The sequence below is a fragment of the Salvelinus namaycush genome, chromosome 33 (genome assembly GCF_016432855.1).
Source record: "Salvelinus namaycush isolate Seneca chromosome 33, SaNama_1.0, whole genome shotgun sequence".
NCBI lineage: Eukaryota > Metazoa > Chordata > Actinopteri > Salmoniformes > Salmonidae > Salvelinus > Salvelinus namaycush.
Window position 1 is genome coordinate 35,443,394 of NC_052339.1, and position 18,878 is coordinate 35,462,271.

General features: G+C 43.3%; 1 protein-coding gene across 2 annotated transcripts; it reads left to right on the forward strand.

Annotated features, from left to right (window-relative positions):
• The first annotated feature begins 669 nt into the window (after window positions 1-669).
• Window positions 670-17,144, forward strand: LOC120027811 (translocating chain-associated membrane protein 1-like 1). 2 transcript variants are annotated; one of them, XM_038972855.1, is made up of 11 exons: window positions 670-963; window positions 2,442-2,505; window positions 6,084-6,208; window positions 6,430-6,546; window positions 12,238-12,296; window positions 12,880-12,964; window positions 13,174-13,244; window positions 13,899-14,003; window positions 14,397-14,540; window positions 14,859-15,013; window positions 15,473-17,144. In XM_038972855.1, exons 1-11 carry the CDS (start codon window positions 841-843, stop codon window positions 15,541-15,543), a joined length of 1,119 nt encoding a protein of 372 aa, XP_038828783.1. In that variant the 5' UTR covers window positions 670-840; the 3' UTR covers window positions 15,544-17,144. The 2 variants fall into 2 exon arrangements, with proteins under 2 accessions (XP_038828783.1, XP_038828784.1); XM_038972856.1 differs by lacking the exon at window positions 670-963 and adding an exon at window positions 3,391-3,455 and having other exon boundaries at window positions 2,477-2,505.
• Window positions 17,145-18,878: the final 1,734 nt, after the last annotated feature.

Below are 18,878 nucleotides of genomic sequence, written 5' to 3' on the forward strand. Positions count from 1 at the left end.
TGGGACTCTACTGTTGGGACAGCTTTATGTAGGCCCTAACAGTTTGTGGGCACCGTTTGTCACCATTATAGTGTAATTAATGTATTGTTTAGTGTTGTGTAGTGGCTTTGCTGGCATGCATTAAAACATTTTTTGTTTGTTTGCCCCACAAAGATTTACATGCTAAAATCGCCACTGCGTCGGGCTTCTTCTTCTTCTGTGGACTTTATATGGCGGTTGGCAACCAACTTTAAGGTGCATTACCACCACCAACTAGACTGGAGTGTGAACCTCAGTTCATCTTTCAATCACCCACGTGGGTATATGCTCCTAACAACCAATGAGGAGATGGGAGAGGCGGGACTTGCATCACAAATAGAATCAAGTTCTATTTTAGCGCCTGGCCATGAAGACGCTCGTTGACATGTGTCAGCAATGACTGAATAACATGTATGCGTATATTTATATTGCAACGCTCGGGCACATAACGTGAGCGGTGTAGTCAGCATGTAGATCGAATATACTTGCGGGGTTGTGGATGGCGGTTGGCACATAAAACCTACGGTCTGCATACTCCGGACCTATAGGGGGCGGTAAACCGCTCACGAACCTTCTAGAGAGTGTGTAACAAAAAACGCTCTACCAGCAACGAGCGTCGGCTAGATCCTCCCACAAAAAATAAGAGTGACTCGATATTTGTTTGTTGGCCCGTGGTTCTGTGTGAGAGAGAGCAGCAGGAGGAAGACTGGTGCCTTTCTTTAGAGCTGACGGGGACGGACAGATAACGAATACGTGGTCATACCCGATTCACTCTGCTTCTGAGTCGCGCCGGTCAAAAGTTCACTTTTGGAAGACGTAAAAATGGGGTTCCGCAAAAAGACCAACAAGAACCCGCCGGTGTTGAGCCACGAGTTTATCATCCAGAACCATGCAGATATTGTTTCCTGTGTTGCTATGGTGTTCCTCCTCGGGTTGATGTTTGAGGTAAGGCTTGTCCACAGGTTGGAGGGGTCTGGGGTGCAGTAAGACCTAGTTTTCCAAATAGGCCATACTGAGCCTAACTATAATGTGTCAACTGGGCAGAGAAGATGATTTTGTTCCGTCACGGCAGTCTCTTGAAAATGGACTTGGCTGATCTACTCTTCCTGCTCTAGTGACAAATCCAAAGTTTCTCAGCTTATTTTTTTTAGGTTGTCCTTATTGTAATATTCAAGTAAATGGTAATAGCAGAAGTGTCTTTTGATTTGAAAAGGCGTGTAGTAGCCTAGTTAGATTTATAACTGTCACCCATCTCCGCCGGGTTGCCTATTGTTCCTGTCTAGTACATTTTAATAACTTGGTCTACGTCGTATAAGACACAACATTGTAATATTTGGGACAACAAAGTAGCCTAACTGGAACGAGCGTTACATAGATTTTTACATTTTAGCGACCACAATATTGCAATTTCGCTGGCTACAATATTGTGGAAGACTGTCCAGCATGGGATACTTTTTATTCGCAAATAAAGTGTAGGCTACGTGGCAATCACTGGGCGATTGTGAGCGCTTGTCATCGTTTATAGGTAGCCCCGCTCGTTCGAAAAAACGAAAGTTCGGTTCAGAAAGTCCCAAGAATCGCCTATTCCGTTTACAAATTGAAGAGCTTAGGTTTTAAAAATGTATTTTTTTAATTGTTGGTTTACACGGAATTCTTTTTTTTTTGGTTTCATGTTTAGCTTACTAGGCTACATGAATCAGCCTTTACTAATGCTGCGTTAATGTGCTAGTTGTAACTAGGAAAGTTTTACTTGCTAACTGGTTGTAGTTATACACGTGTTGCGTTCATCCATTTAGCAAGTTGTACATTTCCGAGTTTAAGTTCCGATTTCGACGTGAATGCAGCATAAAATTCAGCGCCAGCATTGAGCTGAGGAGACGCATTGTGGGAGTTGGAGTTCTTGTGCCTTGATGTGCTGTAGTCACATTGATGATGCACATCTAAAATATATAACCTACTGTATTACAAAACTGAGTTCTGCAAATGTATAGTTATGAATCAGTCTTGCCATATTTATATACATTCTTAATAAAATCCAAATCCCCTGTTTTTTCCATTCAATCTTATCTGTAGTATTGGATTAAATGATTTGCAAGGTCGACATGTGTTTCTGTCTGATACTTTGTGGTCTAGCCGGTAAATCGACAATGCTACCTGGTTTATTTAACACCACAGTAAGCTACCCACAGAGAGGCCAGAAGGCTAATGAGAAAATCATGCTGTGGTTTGCTTTTAGTCAATGACTCAGATACAAGCCCCTGAATTTGTCCCAAATGGCACCCTATTCACTATATAGTGCACTACTTTTGACCAGAGCCAGACTAAGTAATGCACTATATAGGGAATAGGCTACTATTGGGGACTGAACCCTGTGTTTTCATGTCCTTTAATCAATCCTCTCCCTTGTCCCCGCTGTGATGCAGGTCACCTCGAAGGTTGCAGTGCTGTTCATCACTGTCCAATACAACGTTACAATCTCTGCAAACGGTCAGTTTAACTTTTTTAGTGGACCCATCTGAACTTGCGTCCTTCTTTTTCCCCCTTCTTCACTGGGTCAAACAGTGAAGCTGAAAAAGACAAGGATCTGGTATGGAGGTGGATTCTTCCTCTTTTGTTTTCCTAACTTTTTTTCGAGTGACATTTTATTTTTGAATGAATGGCAAGTCAACAATTACCCCGTGACATCTTCCGTTCTTGTACACCTGTTCTTTAGTGTGTGTGTGTTTGTGTGCAACTAGTTTGCCTGTTATCCAGTATAGAAACTTAACAATGTCTAGAATCTACAGACTACTTGTAGAACTAGAAGGCGTGTGTGTGTTTAGAGAATAGAAGTTCTCACATGGCCTACCAGTTCCAGAACACCTGCTTTCAGAGGTGTTTCTTTTTTCCCTGTGGAGCTACATTTAGTCGTCCTGTTGGGTCGTCCTGTTGGGTCGTCCTGTTGGGTCGTCCTGTTGGGTCGTCCTGTTGGGTCGTCCTGTTGGGTCGTCCTGTTGGGTCGTCCTGTTGGGTCCTCCTGTTGGGTCCTCCTGTTGGGTCCTCCTGTTGGGTCGTCCTGTTGGGTCGTCCTGTTGGGTCGTCCTGTTGGGTCGTCCTGTTGGGTCGTCCTGTTGGGTCGTCCTGTTGGGTCGTCCTGTTGGGTCGTCCTGTTGGGTCGTCCTGTTGGGTCGTCCTGTTGGGTCGTCCTGTTGGGTCGTCCTGTTGGGTCGTCCTGTTGGGTCGTCCTGTTGGGTCGTCCTGTTGGGTCGTCCTGTTGGGTCCTCCTGTTGGGTCCTCCTGGAAGGATTGGAGCTGGAGTGTAACAGGCCACGGTATCTTGTTTGAGTCACAAATCGCCACCTATTTCCTAAATATTGCTCTACTTTTGACCAGGGCCCATTGGGTAGTGCACTATATGGGGTACCATTTGTGACACAATCCACAAGTCTCATCTCAAGGTGAATGAATGTTATTTTACACACTCCTTCATTTAAAGCCATGAATGACAAGAGGGCTTGTGGAATGATGGAATGTGCTTTACGATGTCAGATTTTATTTGAAGAGCTGATATTCTTATCAGAGTCAGGGCAGCGTCCAAAATACCACCCTATTCCCTTTATAGTGCACTACTTTTGATTAGAGCCCAATGGACCCTGGTCTAAAGTAGTGCACTATATAGGAAATAGTGCCATTTGGGATACAAACCCCTCAGTCATTCATTAACAGGCTGATGTTTGTTGGAGCTAAATTACTACAGTAGCAGGTCAGGCAGGACTTTGGTAGTGAAGTTGCTTGAGTAAACCTTTTTGCTTTTTAAAGGCTTTGTAAAGCAAATATGTTTAAAAAGTGAGACCTATAAATGTAATGATGCATCTGTACTAGAGGTCGACCGATTATGATTTTTCAACGCCGATACCGATTTATTGGAGGACCAAAAAAAGCCGATACCAATTAATCGTCCGATTAATTGTATTTATTTTTTATATATATTTGTAATAATGACAATTACAACAGTACTGAATGAGCAATGAACCCATAACCTAATATAATACATATATACAATCTATTTAGTCTCAAATAATGAAACGTGTTCAATTTGGTTTAAATAATGCAAAAACAAAGTGTTGGAGAAGAAAGTAAAAGTGCAATATGTGCCATGTAAGAAAGCTAACGTTTAAGTTCCTTGCTCAGAACATGAGAACATATGAAAGCTGGTGGTTCCTTTTTACATTTGTCTTCAATATTCCCAGGTAAGAAGTTTTAGGTTGTAGTTATTATAGGAATTATGAGCATCGACTATTTCTCTCTGTACCATTTGTATTTCATATACAGTTGAAGTTTACATACACCTTAGCCAAATACATTTAAACTCAGTTTTTCACAATTCCTGACATTTAATCCTAATAACATTTCCCTGTCTTAGGGATGGAAAGTGCTTTTTGAATGAATGCTTACGAGCCTGTTGCTGCCTGCCACCGCTCAGTCAGACTGCTCTGTCAAATCGTAGATTTAATTATAATGAACACACAGAATTACAAGCCTTTGGTCATTAATATGGTAAAATCCGGAAACTATCATTTCGAAAACAAAACGTTTATTCTTTCAGTGAATTACAGAACCGTTCTGTATTTTATCAAAAGGGTGGCATCCATAAGTCTAAATATTGCTGTTACATTGCACAACCTTCAATGTTATGTCATAATTATGTAAAATTCTGGCAAATTAATTACGGTCTTTGTTAGGAAGAAACGCAGTTCGCAACGAGCCAGGCGGCCCAAACTGCTGCATATACCCCGACTCTGAATGCACTGAACGCAAGAGAAGTGACACAATTGCCTGCTAACATGAATTTCTTTTAACTAAATATGCAGGTTTATAAAAATAGACTGATTGATTTTAAAAAGGCATTGATGTTTACGGTTAGGTACATTTGTCCATGAATTTGCTTTTTTTGCGAATGCGTGTTTGTTAAATCATCACCCGTTTGGCGAAGTTGAAGTAGGCTATGATTCGATGATAAATTAACAGGCACCGCATTGTTTATATGCAACGCAGGACAAGCTAGTTAAACTAGTAATATCATCAACCATGTGTAGTTAACTAGTGATTATGTGACGATTGATTGTTTTTTATAAGATAAGTTTAATGCTAGCTAGCAATTTACCATGGCTCATTGCAGCCACACTCACGTAACATGTGATCTGCCTGCCACGCAGTCTCCTCGTGGAATGCAATGTAATCGGACATAATTGGCGTCCAAAAAAACCCGATTACCGATTGTTATGAAAACTTGAAATCGGCCCAAATTAATCATCCATACCGATTTAATCGGTCGACCTCTAATCTGTATGCATCTCTTCCATCAGAGGGTCCAGAAGACACTGTTTTGAACAACTTCTTATAAATGTATATACAGTATAAGGCAACTATGAAGGGTTATAAAAGGCTTAGTAAATGCTTCGTGTCTCCCTACTAGAGGAGAGGGTAGTGAACCACTTCCCCCCCACAGTATGAAGGATCTCCAGCCCCGAGGCAGCCTGCTAGGCAATCTCACTACATTCTAGGTGGCGTGATGTTCTATTTACTAATAGAAACATTGGAGCCGTAACATAAAGGCTTTATGAAGGGATTATGAATGCTTTATGAAGGCTTTATGAAGGGATTATGAATGCTTTATGAAGGGATTATGAATGCTTTATGAAGGGATTATGAATGCTTTATGAAGGGATTATGAAGGCTTTATGAAGGGATTATGAAGGCTTTATGAAGGGATTATGAATGCTTTATGAAGGGATTATGAATGCTTTATGAAGGGATTATGAAGGGATTATGAAGGCTTTATGAAGGCTTTATGAAGGCTTTATGAAGGCTTTATGAAGGGATTATGAAGGCTTTATGAAGGCTTTATGAAGGCTTTATGAAGGCTTTATGAAGGCTTTATGAAGGGATTATGAAGGCTTTATGAAGGCTTTATGAAGGCTTTATGAAGGCTTTATGAAGGGATTATGAAGGGATTATGAAGGGATTATGAATGCTTTATGAATGGATTATGAAGGGATTATGAAGGCTTTATGTCTCCCTATCAGAGGGCCTGCCAGAGGAGAGCGTGGTGAACCACTTCCACCACGGTCTGAAGGATGTGGCTACAGTCTTCTTCTACATGCTGGTGGCCATCATTATCCACGCCATCATTCAGGAGTATGTACTGGACGTAAGTACTGACACTCAGACACTTCCTATGTTTTTCTGTACATTTCATTGGTTATTATAGTCTTTTTATTTTATGTTGATAAAATATATATATATTTTTTTAAATGTTAAACCAACCACCGATCCGTTTGATATTCTGACGGCATAATTGATCATCCGACACTCATAATCACTGATCGGTTTGACCTCGATTGACTCATTGTCACGTGTCTCTTTATACAGAAGATCAACCGGAAGATGCACTTCTCTAAGACCAAGCACAGCAAGTTCAACGAGTCAGGCCAGCTCTCTGTCTTCTACCTGTTCTCCTTCGGATGGGGAACCAACATCCTCATGTCGGTAGGTAGATGTGTGTGTGTGGGGCACAAGCATCGTTATGTCAGTACACGGTTTAAACTATTTGTTTACTGGTGTGTGTGTGATGTTAATAGGTGATTTTTAAATGGTTTTAATACTGGACTATTTGTTTACTGGGTGTAACTGTGTTTTGAATCTGTGTGTGCATTGGGTGCCTGAGTTTGTCTGAAAGTGGGGGTGCAAAAGCTTGGGGGGGGTATTGACTTTTTTTTTTGGCACCGCTGTCAACATGAAATGTTTAAAATGAACTTGTCTCAGCAGCATATATATATATATATATATATATATATATTTAATGCGAAGAGGGTAGAAATGTCTTATTTGGTGGATATTACTTACCAAGCCAAGCAGACAGACCTGGCACCAGGATAAAATGACTAGGGGGGGGGGGGGTGTGTCTGTTGAAGTCAGTGAGCGGGGGGGTCTGTTGAAGTCAGTGAGCGGGGGGGGTCTGTTGAAATCAGTGAGGGGGGAGGGGGTCTGTTGAAATCAGTGAGGGGGGAGGGGGTCTGTTGAAGTCAGTGGTGAGGGGGGGGGTCTGTTGAAGTCAGTGGTGAGGGGGGGGGGTCTGTTGAAGTCAGTGGTGAGGGGGGGGGGTCTGTTGAAGTCAGTGGTGAGGGGGGGGGTCTGTTGAAGTCAGTGGTGAGGGGGGGGGTCTGTTGAAATCAGTGAGGCGGGAGGGGGTCTGTTGAAATCAGTGGGCGGGAGGGGGTCTGTTGAAATCAGTGGGCGGGAGGGGGTCTGTTGAAATCAGTGGGCGGGAGGGGGTCTGTTGAAATCAGTGAGGGGGGGGGGGGGGTCTGTTGAAATCAGTGAAGGGGGGGGGTCTGTTGAAATCAGTGAGCGGGGGGGTTCTTGCACTGGAATTGTATTGCGCTCTGCTTCTATCACGCTTTACCACAAACATAAAGTTCAAATACCGACACTCAGACCATTGAGTACTTTTTGAAGTTACAGGTTGGCCCCGAAATCTGTAGCCCATCTGCACTGTATCAACACAATGGACAGCACCCTACACACTAAAGCAAGGCCGTTTTGGTAATGAATATTAGCTACAAGCAAGGCTATTTTGGTAATGGGCTGTTTTTTAATGGGTGAATTACCCAATGTGAATGAAGCTGTACACACAGCTGTCTTACCAAAATAATGCAGACTAAATGCTGAAAGTAGTATCCTCGTTATTCATGCAAAACAATAATACTGAATAACAACATTGTGGCGGATGTGAGGGCCGCCACCGAGTCAGAGGACTGGGTGGTCTCTCTGAGGCCAACTTTTTTTAAATTTTTCCCGAGGTCTTTAATCAGCTCAAGGCCGCGGGGCACGACGGCATTCCAGGGCGCGTTGTCAGAGCATACGCAGCTGGCAGGCATATTCACTGTCATTTTCAACCTCTCCTTGTCCCAGTCTGTAATCCTCACACCTTTTTAAGATAACCCGCCATCATTCTTCTTCCCAAGAACACTAAGGCTTGGCGACAGCCTTAGTGCCACCCGGGAGGCCAGATGACGCAATCTTAACTGGACTCTACACTGCCCTCACCCATCTAGATAAGAAGAATACCTATGTGAGAATGCTGCTCACCGTTCAACCTGGCAGTGTGGTGCCAGGACAACAACCTCTCCCTCAACATCATTTAGACCAGGAAGCTGAACGTGCGCTAGAGGAACTGGAGGGCCGAGCACGCCCCCCCCCCCCCATCGATGGGCTGCAGTGGAGCGGGTCGAGCGTTTCAACTTCCTTGGTGTCCACTGGATCCTCAATGTTCTAAAGCTGTACCATTTTGAGAGCATCTTGACTGGCTGCATCACTGCTTGGTATGGAAATAGCACCGCCCTCCATCGCATGGCGCTACAGAGGGTGGTGCGGTCAGCCCAGTGCATCACTGCAACCAAGATCCCTGCCATCCAGGACCTCTATATCAGGCGGTGTGAAAGCAAGGCCCAGAAAATCGTTAGACTCCAACCATCCAAGCCATAGACTGTTCTCTGTGCTTCCACACGGCAAGCGGTACCGATGCATCAAGTCTGACACCAACAGGCTCCTGAACAGCTTCTATCCCCACACCGTAAGACTGGTAAACGGCTTCTATCCCCAAACCATAAGACTGGTAAACGGCTTCTATCCCCGAACCATAAGACTGGTAAACGGCTTCTATCCCCACACCGTAAGACTGGTAAACGGCTTCTATCCCCAAACCATAAGACTGGTAAACGGCTTCTATCCCCAAACCGTAAGACTGGTAAACGGCTTCTATCCCCACACCATAAGACTGGTGAACAGCTTCTATCCCCAAACCGTAAGACTGGTGAACAGCTTCTATCCCCAAACCGTAAGACTGGTAAACGGCTTCTATCCCCACACCATAAGACTGGTAAACGGCTTCTATCCCCACACCATAAGACTGGTGAACAGCTTCTATCCCCACACCATAAGACTGGTGAACAGCTAACTAAATGGCTACATGGACTATCTGAGTTGACCGTGTATTATTATTTTTTCACTGTCTCTATGCACACGTACAGGACTCTACACACTTGCGTAACCTGCACACACACGCACAATCATAATTTACATTGCTGCTACTCTGTTTATTATATATCCTGATGCCTAGTCACCCTTACCCCTATACATGTCTACCTCCATCACTCCAGTATCCCTGTCCCCTATACATATCTACCTCCATCACTCCAGTATCCCTGTCTCCTTCCCCCTATACATATCTACCTCCATCACTCCAGTATCTCCTTCACCTATACATATCTACCTCCATCACTCCAGTATCCCCTTCCCCCTATACATATCTACCTCCATCACTCCAGTATCCCTGTCTCCTTACCCCTATACATATCTACCTTCATCACTCCAGTATCCCCTTCCCCCTATACATATCTACCTCCATCACTCCAGTATCCCCTTCCCCCTATACATATCTACCTCCATCACTCCAGTATCCCCTTCCCCCTATACATATCTACCTCCATCACTCCAGTATCCCCTTCCCCCTATACATATCTACCTCCATCACTCCAGTATCCCCTTCCCCCTATACATATCTACCTCCATCACTCCAGTATCCCCTTACCCCTATACATATCTACCTCCATCACTCCAGTATCCCCTTCCCCCTATACATATCTACCTCCATCACTCCAGTATCCCTGTCTCCTTACACCTATACATATCTACCTCCATCACTCCAGTATCCCCTTCCCCCTATACATATCTACCTCCATCACTCCAGTATCCCTGTCTCCTTACCCCTATACATATCTACCTCCATCACTCCAGTATCCCCTTACCCCTATACATATCTACCTCCATCACTCCAGTATCCCCTTCCCCCTATACATATCTACCTCCATCACTCCAGTATCCCTGTCTCCTTATCCCTATACATATCTACCTCCATCACTCCAGTATCCCTGTCTCCTTATCCCTATACATATCTACCTCCATCACTCCAGTATCCCCTTCCCCCTATACATATCTACCTCCATCACTCCAGTATCCCTGTCTCCTTATCCCTATACATATCTACCTCCATCACTCCAGTATCCCGGTACATTGTTAATATGGTACTGACCCTGTATATAGTCACCTTACCCCTATACATATCTACCTCCATCACTCCAGTATCCCTGTACATTGTTAATATGGTACTGACCCTGTATATAGTCACCTTACCCCTATACATATCTACCTCCATCACTCCAGTATCCCTGTACATTGTTGATACGGTACTGACCCTGTATATAGTCACCTTACCCCTATACATATCTACCTCCATCACTCCAGTATCCCTGTACATTGTTAATATGGTACTGACCCTGTATATAGTCACCTTACCCCTATACATATCTACCTCCATCACTCCAGTATCCCTGTACATTGTTAATATGGTACTGACCCTGTATATAGTCACCTTACCCCTATACATATCTACCTCCATCACTCCAGTATCCCTGTACATTGTTGATACGGTACTGACCCTGTATATAGTCACCTTACCCCTATACATATCTACCTCCATCACTCCAGTATCCCTGTACATTGTTAATATGGTACTGACCCTGTATATAGTCACCTTACCCCTATACATATCTACCTCCATCACTCCAGTATCCCTGTACATTGTTAATATGGTACTGACCCTGTATATAGTCACCTTACCCCTATACATATCTACCTCCATCACTCCAGTATCCCTGTACATTGTTGATACGGTACTGACCCTGTATATAGTCACCTTACCCCTATACATATCTACCTCCATCACTCCAGTATCCCTGTACATTGTTAATATGGTACTGACCCTGTATATAGTCACCTTACCCCTATACATATCTACCTCCATCACTCCAGTATCCCTGTACATTGTTAATATGGTACTGACCCTGTATATAGTCACCTTACCCCTATACATATCTACCTCCATCACTCCAGTATCCCTGTACATTGTTAATATGGTACTGACCCTGTATATAGTCACCTTACCCCTATACATATCTACCTCCATCACTCCAGTATCCCTGTACATTGTTAATATGGTACTGACCCTGTATATAGTCACCTTACCCCTATACATATCTACCTCCATCACTCCAGTATCCCTGTACATTGTTAATATGGTACTGACCCTGTATATAGTCACCTTACCCCTATACATATCTACCTCCATCACTCCAGTATCCCTGCACATTATTAATATGGTACTGACCCTTCTATACAGTGCATTCAGAAAGTATTCAGACCCCTTGACTTTTTCCACATTTTGTTACGTTACAGCCTTATATTAAAAATTATAAAATAGATTTTTCCCCCCTCATCAATCTACACACAATACCCCATAATGACAAAGCAGAAACAGGTTTATAGAAATGTTAGTGAATTTATTACAAAAATAAAAACTGAAATCACATTTACATAAGTATTCAGACCCTTTACTCAGTACTTTGTTGAAGCACCTTTGGCAGCGATTACAGCCTCGAGTCTTCTTGGGTATGACGCTACAAGCTTGGCACACCTGTATTTGGAGGTTCTCCCATTCTTCTCTGCAGATCCTCTCAAGCTCTGTCAGGTTGGATGGGGAGCGTCACTGCACAGCTATTTTCAGGTCTCTCCAGAGATGTTTGATCGGGTTCAACTCCAGGCTCTGGCTGGGCCACTCAAGGACATACAGAGACTTGTCCCGAAGCCACTCCTGCGTTGTCTTGGCTGTGTGCTTAGGGTCGTTGTCCTGCTGGAAGGTGAACCTTCGCCCCCAGTCTTTGGTCCTGAGCGCTCTGGAGCAGGTTTTCATTAAGAATCTCTCTGTACTTTGCTCCGTTCATCTTTCCCTCAATATTAAAAGTCACCCTATCCTGGTGACACTTCTGGAAGGGGGGGGGGGGGCTTTTAACGAGGTGCTAGCTGGAGCTCGGCATCATCGCTGCTGGACTTGGCTGCGGCCTCTCTGTGGTTGGAATTTTAATATCCATTGTAGCTGGTGAGACCTAATTATTCTAATCATTTTACAGCTAGCGGTGGGGCGTGAGACAGAGTTGAGTGAATTCAAAATAAAATATTACAGGCGTATCACGTTATTCACAAAACCAGTCACAGATGAGCATTTCTCCTCCTGTCTCTTCTTGTCCTCATGATCATATATTTCTTTCTAATCTTCTCATCCAGGAGAACTTCCTGTCCAACCCAGTGAATCTGTGGGAAGGCTACCCTCATACCTTGATGCCGTAAGTACTGGAGCCGGACCATGTCAACGCAATGCAAACAAGTACATTGTGCAAAAGGCTCATCAGAGTGTCTACTTCCCCATTTATTTATTATTTTTTTTTTTTTTAAAGAGTCATGTGTACAACTAAACACAAGTAAACGTTTCCATGTGTTTTCCATATCACCCCTAGCTGTTTCCTTTTGTAATGACCAACCACCACTCATCATTCTTGGTTCTCAGTTCCACATGTAAACTAATGTCAACTGGTGCTATTTTGCATAGACGTTAAAGGAAGTAGGTGGGTTTGTTTTTAAACATACAGGTTGGTACTGACTCCCGTATGGAATGAATCTTTAGTCAGCATTACTCATCCTGTTGTGTCTAAACCAATATGATTAGTGCTTCATTATTCTGAGAGATTTGATTGCAAATGATAGCTACTTGTTTGAGGAGGAAGTTTTACTTACTGTGATTTATACCTAGCTTAGTTGAATGCACTGATTTTGTAAGTTACTCTGGATAAAGGTTTCTGATAAATAACCAAAAATAAAAAATGTAAGGTAGAATTGATAGACTTGGTGTTTATTTTGTCCTGCTTGTAGGTTCCAGATGAAGTTCTTTTTCATCTGTCAGATGGGCTACTGGCTTCACGCTCTCCCCGAGCTCTACTTCCAGAAGACCAAGAAAGTGAGTGTGTGTGTTTTCTTTTGGGGGGTTGAAGTTACTGAACTCAGAAGTAGAATGACTAGGCATGCAGACAGGCTACAAACCATTTCCTGTTTGATTTCCATACGTTAACATTGTGTGTTTTTAAAAGAATTTCAAACATTTGCTTGAGGTCATTACTAACAGAGTGAATATTTTGCTGACATTGTGTGTGTGTGTGTGTTGTGTAGGAGGATATTCCTCGTCAGTTGGTGTATATCGCTCTGTACTTGGTCCACATCGCAGGAGCCTACATCCTCAAGTAAGACCTGGTTCACGTCAACGTTACTGTAAGTTCACGTCAACGTTACTGTAAGTTCACGTCAACGTTACTGTAAGTTCACGTCAACGTTACTGTAAGTTCACGTCAACGTTACTGTAAGTTCACGTCAACGTTACTGTAAGTTCACGTCAACGTTACTGTAAGTTCACGTCAACGTTACTGTAGGTTCACGTCAACGTTACTGTAGGTTCACGTCAAACGTTACTGTAGGTTCACGTCAAACGTTACTGTAGGTTCACGTCAACCGTCGAGTGCAGGTTCACGTCAACCGTCGAGTGCAGGTTCACGTCAACCGTCGAGTGCAGGTTCACGTCAACCGTCGAGTGCAGGTTCACGTCAACCGTCGAGTGCAGGTTCACGTCAACCGTCGAGTGCAGGTTCACGTCAACCGTCGAGTGCAGGTTCACGTCAACCGCCGAGTGCAGGGTCACGTCAACGTGACTGTAGATTCACGTCACCATGTTCTTTATTATTGTTGAGTAGGCCTTAGCTGAACTTAGTAGCTTCAGTATGTCCCAATACTTTATCTACTTTTTGGTGCTTTCTGGGGCCTTTTTTATCTTACAAAAATAGATCATGGTGATAGCTACCTCTCTATGACGCATCTAACAGCGTCCATTTTGTGTCTTCCAGTCTGAATCGTCTGGCTCTGGTCCTGCTGGTGTTGCACTGCTTTGTAGAGCTTCTCTTCCACGTGTCCCGCCTGGTCTACTTCAGCAACGAGAAGAGACAGACTGGGTGAGCGCGCGCACCCACACACACACACACACACACACACACACACACACACACACACACACAGAAGAGACTGACTGGGTCAGTTGAGGTCACACACTGAGTGAGTTGACGTTGAGGACACACAGCATACTTCAAAGCCCTACAATAACAAGATGGCATTTTAGCATTTTAGACCAGGAAGTTGGTCTAGCTAGCTACACTCTCTTAAGGTCTTGAGTAATGAGTGTTCATATCAATTGGAAAAAGTAGATGGAGAACAAAGGGAGGCACTAGATGTTATGGGCATCTAACTTGTGTGTGTGTCCATGTGTCTGTCTGTCCTAGGTTTACTGTCTGGGCAGTACTGTTTGTTCTTGGACGGCTGCTCACCCTGTGTCTGTCTGTCTGTCCTAGGTTTACTGTCTGGGCAGTACTGTTTGTTCTTGGACGGCTGCTCACCCTGTCCCTGTCTGTCCTGACTGTGGGTTTCGGCCTGGCCAACGCTGATCAACAGGTACTGGACCTGGCCAACGGAAACTTCAATGTACTCTTCGTTCGGTAAGAGAGAGAGTGTGTGTGTGATGGGGGGGGGGGGGGTGTAACTGAGACTGAGCGATATGACGTTGCCACTGGCAGCAGAATGAACCGCAGATAGGTGCAATGCAAGATTGACCTCACACTGTGTCTGGCACGTGCACGGTGCTGCTGGACCAAAATACCAGAGACATTTTGCCTTGGGCCTTGGTTGTGGTGGAAGTCAGCCAAGCTGTTTAGTTTTTGAATTGCTGTGAAACCACTTAAATTAATCTACCTTCATGAATCAACCACGTCATACTTTAAGTGTGGCTAACACATTTTTATTATCCTTCCCTACAGGATCACTGTGCTGGCGACCATCTGTGTGACTCAGGCCTTCATGATGTGGAAGTTCATCAACTTCCAGCTGAGGAGGTGGAGAGAGCAGGCCCAGGCCCAGCCCGTGAAACCCAAGAAGCCCCAAGCTCCCAAGAGCAAGTCCAAGAAAGACAAAGGTGAGCAGAACTACATACCAGAGGACATACCAGAGGATAGTTGCAGAAACCCAGGAAGCAACCCTATATAACCCAGGAAGCAACCCTATATAACCCGGGAAGCAACCCTATATAACCCGGGAAGCAACCCTATATAACCCGGGAAGCAACCCTATATAGCCCGGGAAGCAACCCTATATAGCCCGGGAAGCAACCCTATATAGCCCGGGAAGCAACCCTATATAGCCCGGGAAGCAACCCTATATAGCCCGGGAAGCAACCCTATACTAGAATGCCAGAAAATATGCATTGACAATGTGAAAGAATACGTCTGGGAAAGTTCTTTGATAAGGCTTTTATATTGTTTTAATGGAAGTTATTGCAGTTTTTCAGATTCAAGTGAGGAAAAATGGCATTATACTGTTCGTTTTTTTTCTCTCTTGCTCCATGTACCTTCACTTCATTCTCTGTCGTTTTCAGCCAATGGAATGAACGGAGTAAGTTCCAACGGAGCTGATTCGCCGAGATCAAAGAAAGAGAAGTCCTCATAAAGTCCCCCCTCAACCCTCCTACCCACCCCAAAAAGACTCCCTTTTATCCTGTCCCCCTCTACCCCTCCAACCCCTACCCACCCCAAAAAGACTCCCTTTTATCCTGTCCCCCTCTACCCCTCCCCACCCCAAAAAGACTCCCTTTTATCCTGTCCCCCTCTACCCCTCCAACCCCTACCCACCCCAAAAAGACTCCCTTTTATCCTGTCCCCCTCTACCCCTCCCCACCCCAAAAAGACTCCCTTTTATCCTGTCCCCCTCTACCCCTCCAACCCCTACCCACCCCAAAAAGACTCCCTTTTATCCTGTCCCCCTCAGGCTGCACCCAGCCTTCTCATGCCACTGATCTAGCTGTTGTCAACAGCCCAATCCCAAATCCACCCCTAGACCCTATGCCAGGGATCAGGCCAAGTTTTTTTTTCTTGAGTAGATGGTCAGGGGGCCGGAGCATAATTACAAATAATTTGAAGACTTCAAATTGACCGCAAAGAAGCCCAAACTGATAGAATATTTGACTAAAACATAATAATTTCAAACCTTGCTTACGTTTCTATACAATCACTTTGGAACATATTTCTAAAATTTAAAATGACTTGGAGCTGATTGGCTGGTGTTTCTAGTCTTATTTCCAACAATAAAAACTTTTTGAATTTTTTTGTCAACTATGGGCCTCCAGTTGGGGAACCCTGTTGACATAAGCACTTCTGAAGATCAACATGTATTGAATTGGTATAAGCAGTATGGTGAAACTTCAACCTAGATCTTATCTGAAGGACTACAGCTCCTCCCAGTAGGACTACAAACTCCACAATGCATCTTAGCTTTATCTGCTCCTTGCCAATCTCAAGTGATCCCAATTTTCCCATATTGTCACGTGCCATTACTACAGAGAAAAAAATTACAAAAATAAAATATATATATAACTTATTTAAGTGCCTATTGATACAGATTGTTTTGTACAGTTTTAAAATTTCAGGAATGATGGAGAAAAAAAATCAGTGTTTTCATCTGTTTCTAAAGTCAAACATTTCATATGCCATTTTTTTTCAACATTTTTATTTATCAGACTGTATACTGTATGACATTCTGTTTCTTTAACAAAAGGGCTTCTTGAATTCATTCCCATCTGTTTGGAATCACTAGCAGAGAAACTCCATGCCCCTGCCTACTTTCCCTCAGTCTGTATCAGAGGTTTAGTTACATTGTTTTTTTTTATTTTTCCAGTATTTGAAATGGCTTCATTCCCCCTTGTTTCCTTTCCTTCATCAACACAAGGGTTACTAGACTGGATAGGATTCATTAGTTTCCACCATAGTGCTTTAACCTACCAGTTTGTGTGTCCCAAATACCATCTTATTCCCAATATAGTGCTCCACTTTTGACCAGAGCTGTATTGATCCTGGTCAAAAGTAGTGTACTACATAAGGAATAGGGTCCCATTTGAGTCCCAGACATTCTCTTAGGACACTGGCAGTGAGAACGCAGGGACAGGGAACAAGGATAGGAAGGCCATTCTAGAGAATTTTGAGTTTTAATTTACTTTTCAAGCCTTTTGCGTTGGTGCTGTAAAAAAAAAAAAAAAAAAAAACGTCCCAGGCCCTGTTTTACGTCTCTGTTTTAATGCTTCCTTCCTGTGGTCTTTCCTTTGTTCCTGAAGCAATCGCTGATCTAACGTGGTTGGATAGGGCTGTTTACCCCAATCCAGCCAATGGCAGGATCAGTGGTCACTCTGTGGAGAGAGGAAGCAATTATTGATGTTCATCCTAAATGTCTCCCTATATATATATATATATTAGTGCACTACTTATGATCACAGCCCATTGTGTCTCTGTACACTATATAGGGAATAGGGTGCCATGACCACTGCCCATATATATATGAGTGCCATTTGGGATACAACCGTGGAGTTGTTGGTTTAAAGATAATCTAGAGTGCCTACCAAGGCACTGAAAGGATATGTTCCCTATATCTCTCTCTTTTCAGATCTACATGAAGGCTGTGAGCTAAATGGCACCCTATTTCCCTAATATAGTGCACTACTTTAGACTAGGACTCTGGTCTAAAGTAGTGCACTCTAAAGACAATAGGGTGCCATTGGAGATGTAGACCTTGTATTTATGTCTCCTTTGAAAATGTCCATGAGAATATAATTTGTTGTTGAAGACATTATGGATAAGGAAATGTTCCGTTCTGTTTTATGCCCCCCCCCCCTTTAATTTTAACTGAACGTGCCAAATGCTAGTTCTCCTCATGAAACATGGCATAAAACCCACCGTGACTCTTTACTTTCATTTAACATGCCCACGTGTTGCCATTAAAAATAATTTACACAAAGAAATGTGTCAAATTGTTATTAGACTAAAATGCTATTTGTAGAAATATAGTTATATAATTGACTGCGATGTGGTTGTCTTACCTATTAGTTGAGTGAGCTGACTGAGGAAGATGGATAACTTGTCTGCTAAATGACCAAAATGTAATCATGTAAAAAATTATACTGAATTTTACTACCTCAACCATCCCAATGAATACACTTCAGCTAGAGGTGGGGAGGCAGGTCGCTGGTTCGATACCCGACTAGGCGAAAAACTACGACTAGGTGAAAAATCTGTCGGTGCCCTTGATCAAGGCACTTAACCCTAATTGCTCTATACAGAAGATAGCCCTATTTGTTAAAAGACCAAGTCCATATTATGGCAAGAACAGCTCAAATAAGCAAAGAGAAACGATAATCCATTACTTTAAGTCAATCTGGAAAATTTCAAGAACTTTGAAAGTTTCTTCAAGTGCAGTCTCAAAAACCACCAAACGCTATGATGAAACTGGCTCTCATGAGAACCGCCACAGGAAAGGAAGACCCAGAGTTACCTCTGCTGCAAAGGATAAGTTCATTTGGAGTTACTAGCCTCAGAAATTGCAGCCCAAATAAATGCTTCACAGAGTTCAAGTAACAGACATCTCAACATCAACTGTTCAGAGGAGACTTCATGAATCAGGCCTTCATGGTCAAATTGCCGCAAAGAAACCACTACTAAAGGACACCAATAAGAAGAAGAGACTTGCCTGGGCCAAGAAACACGAGCAATGGACATTAGACCAGTGACTGTCCTTTGGTCTGATGAGTCCAAATGAGAGCTTTTTGGTTCCAACCGCCGTGTCTTTGTGAGACGCAGAGTAGGTGAACGGATGATCTCAGCATGTGTGGTTCCCACCGTGAAGCATGGAGGAGGAGGTGTGGGGGTTGTTTGCTGGTGACACTGTCTGTGATTCATATATATATATATATATTTATATATATTTTTTTTTGCATCCTTTTTAATTAGGCAAGTCAGTTA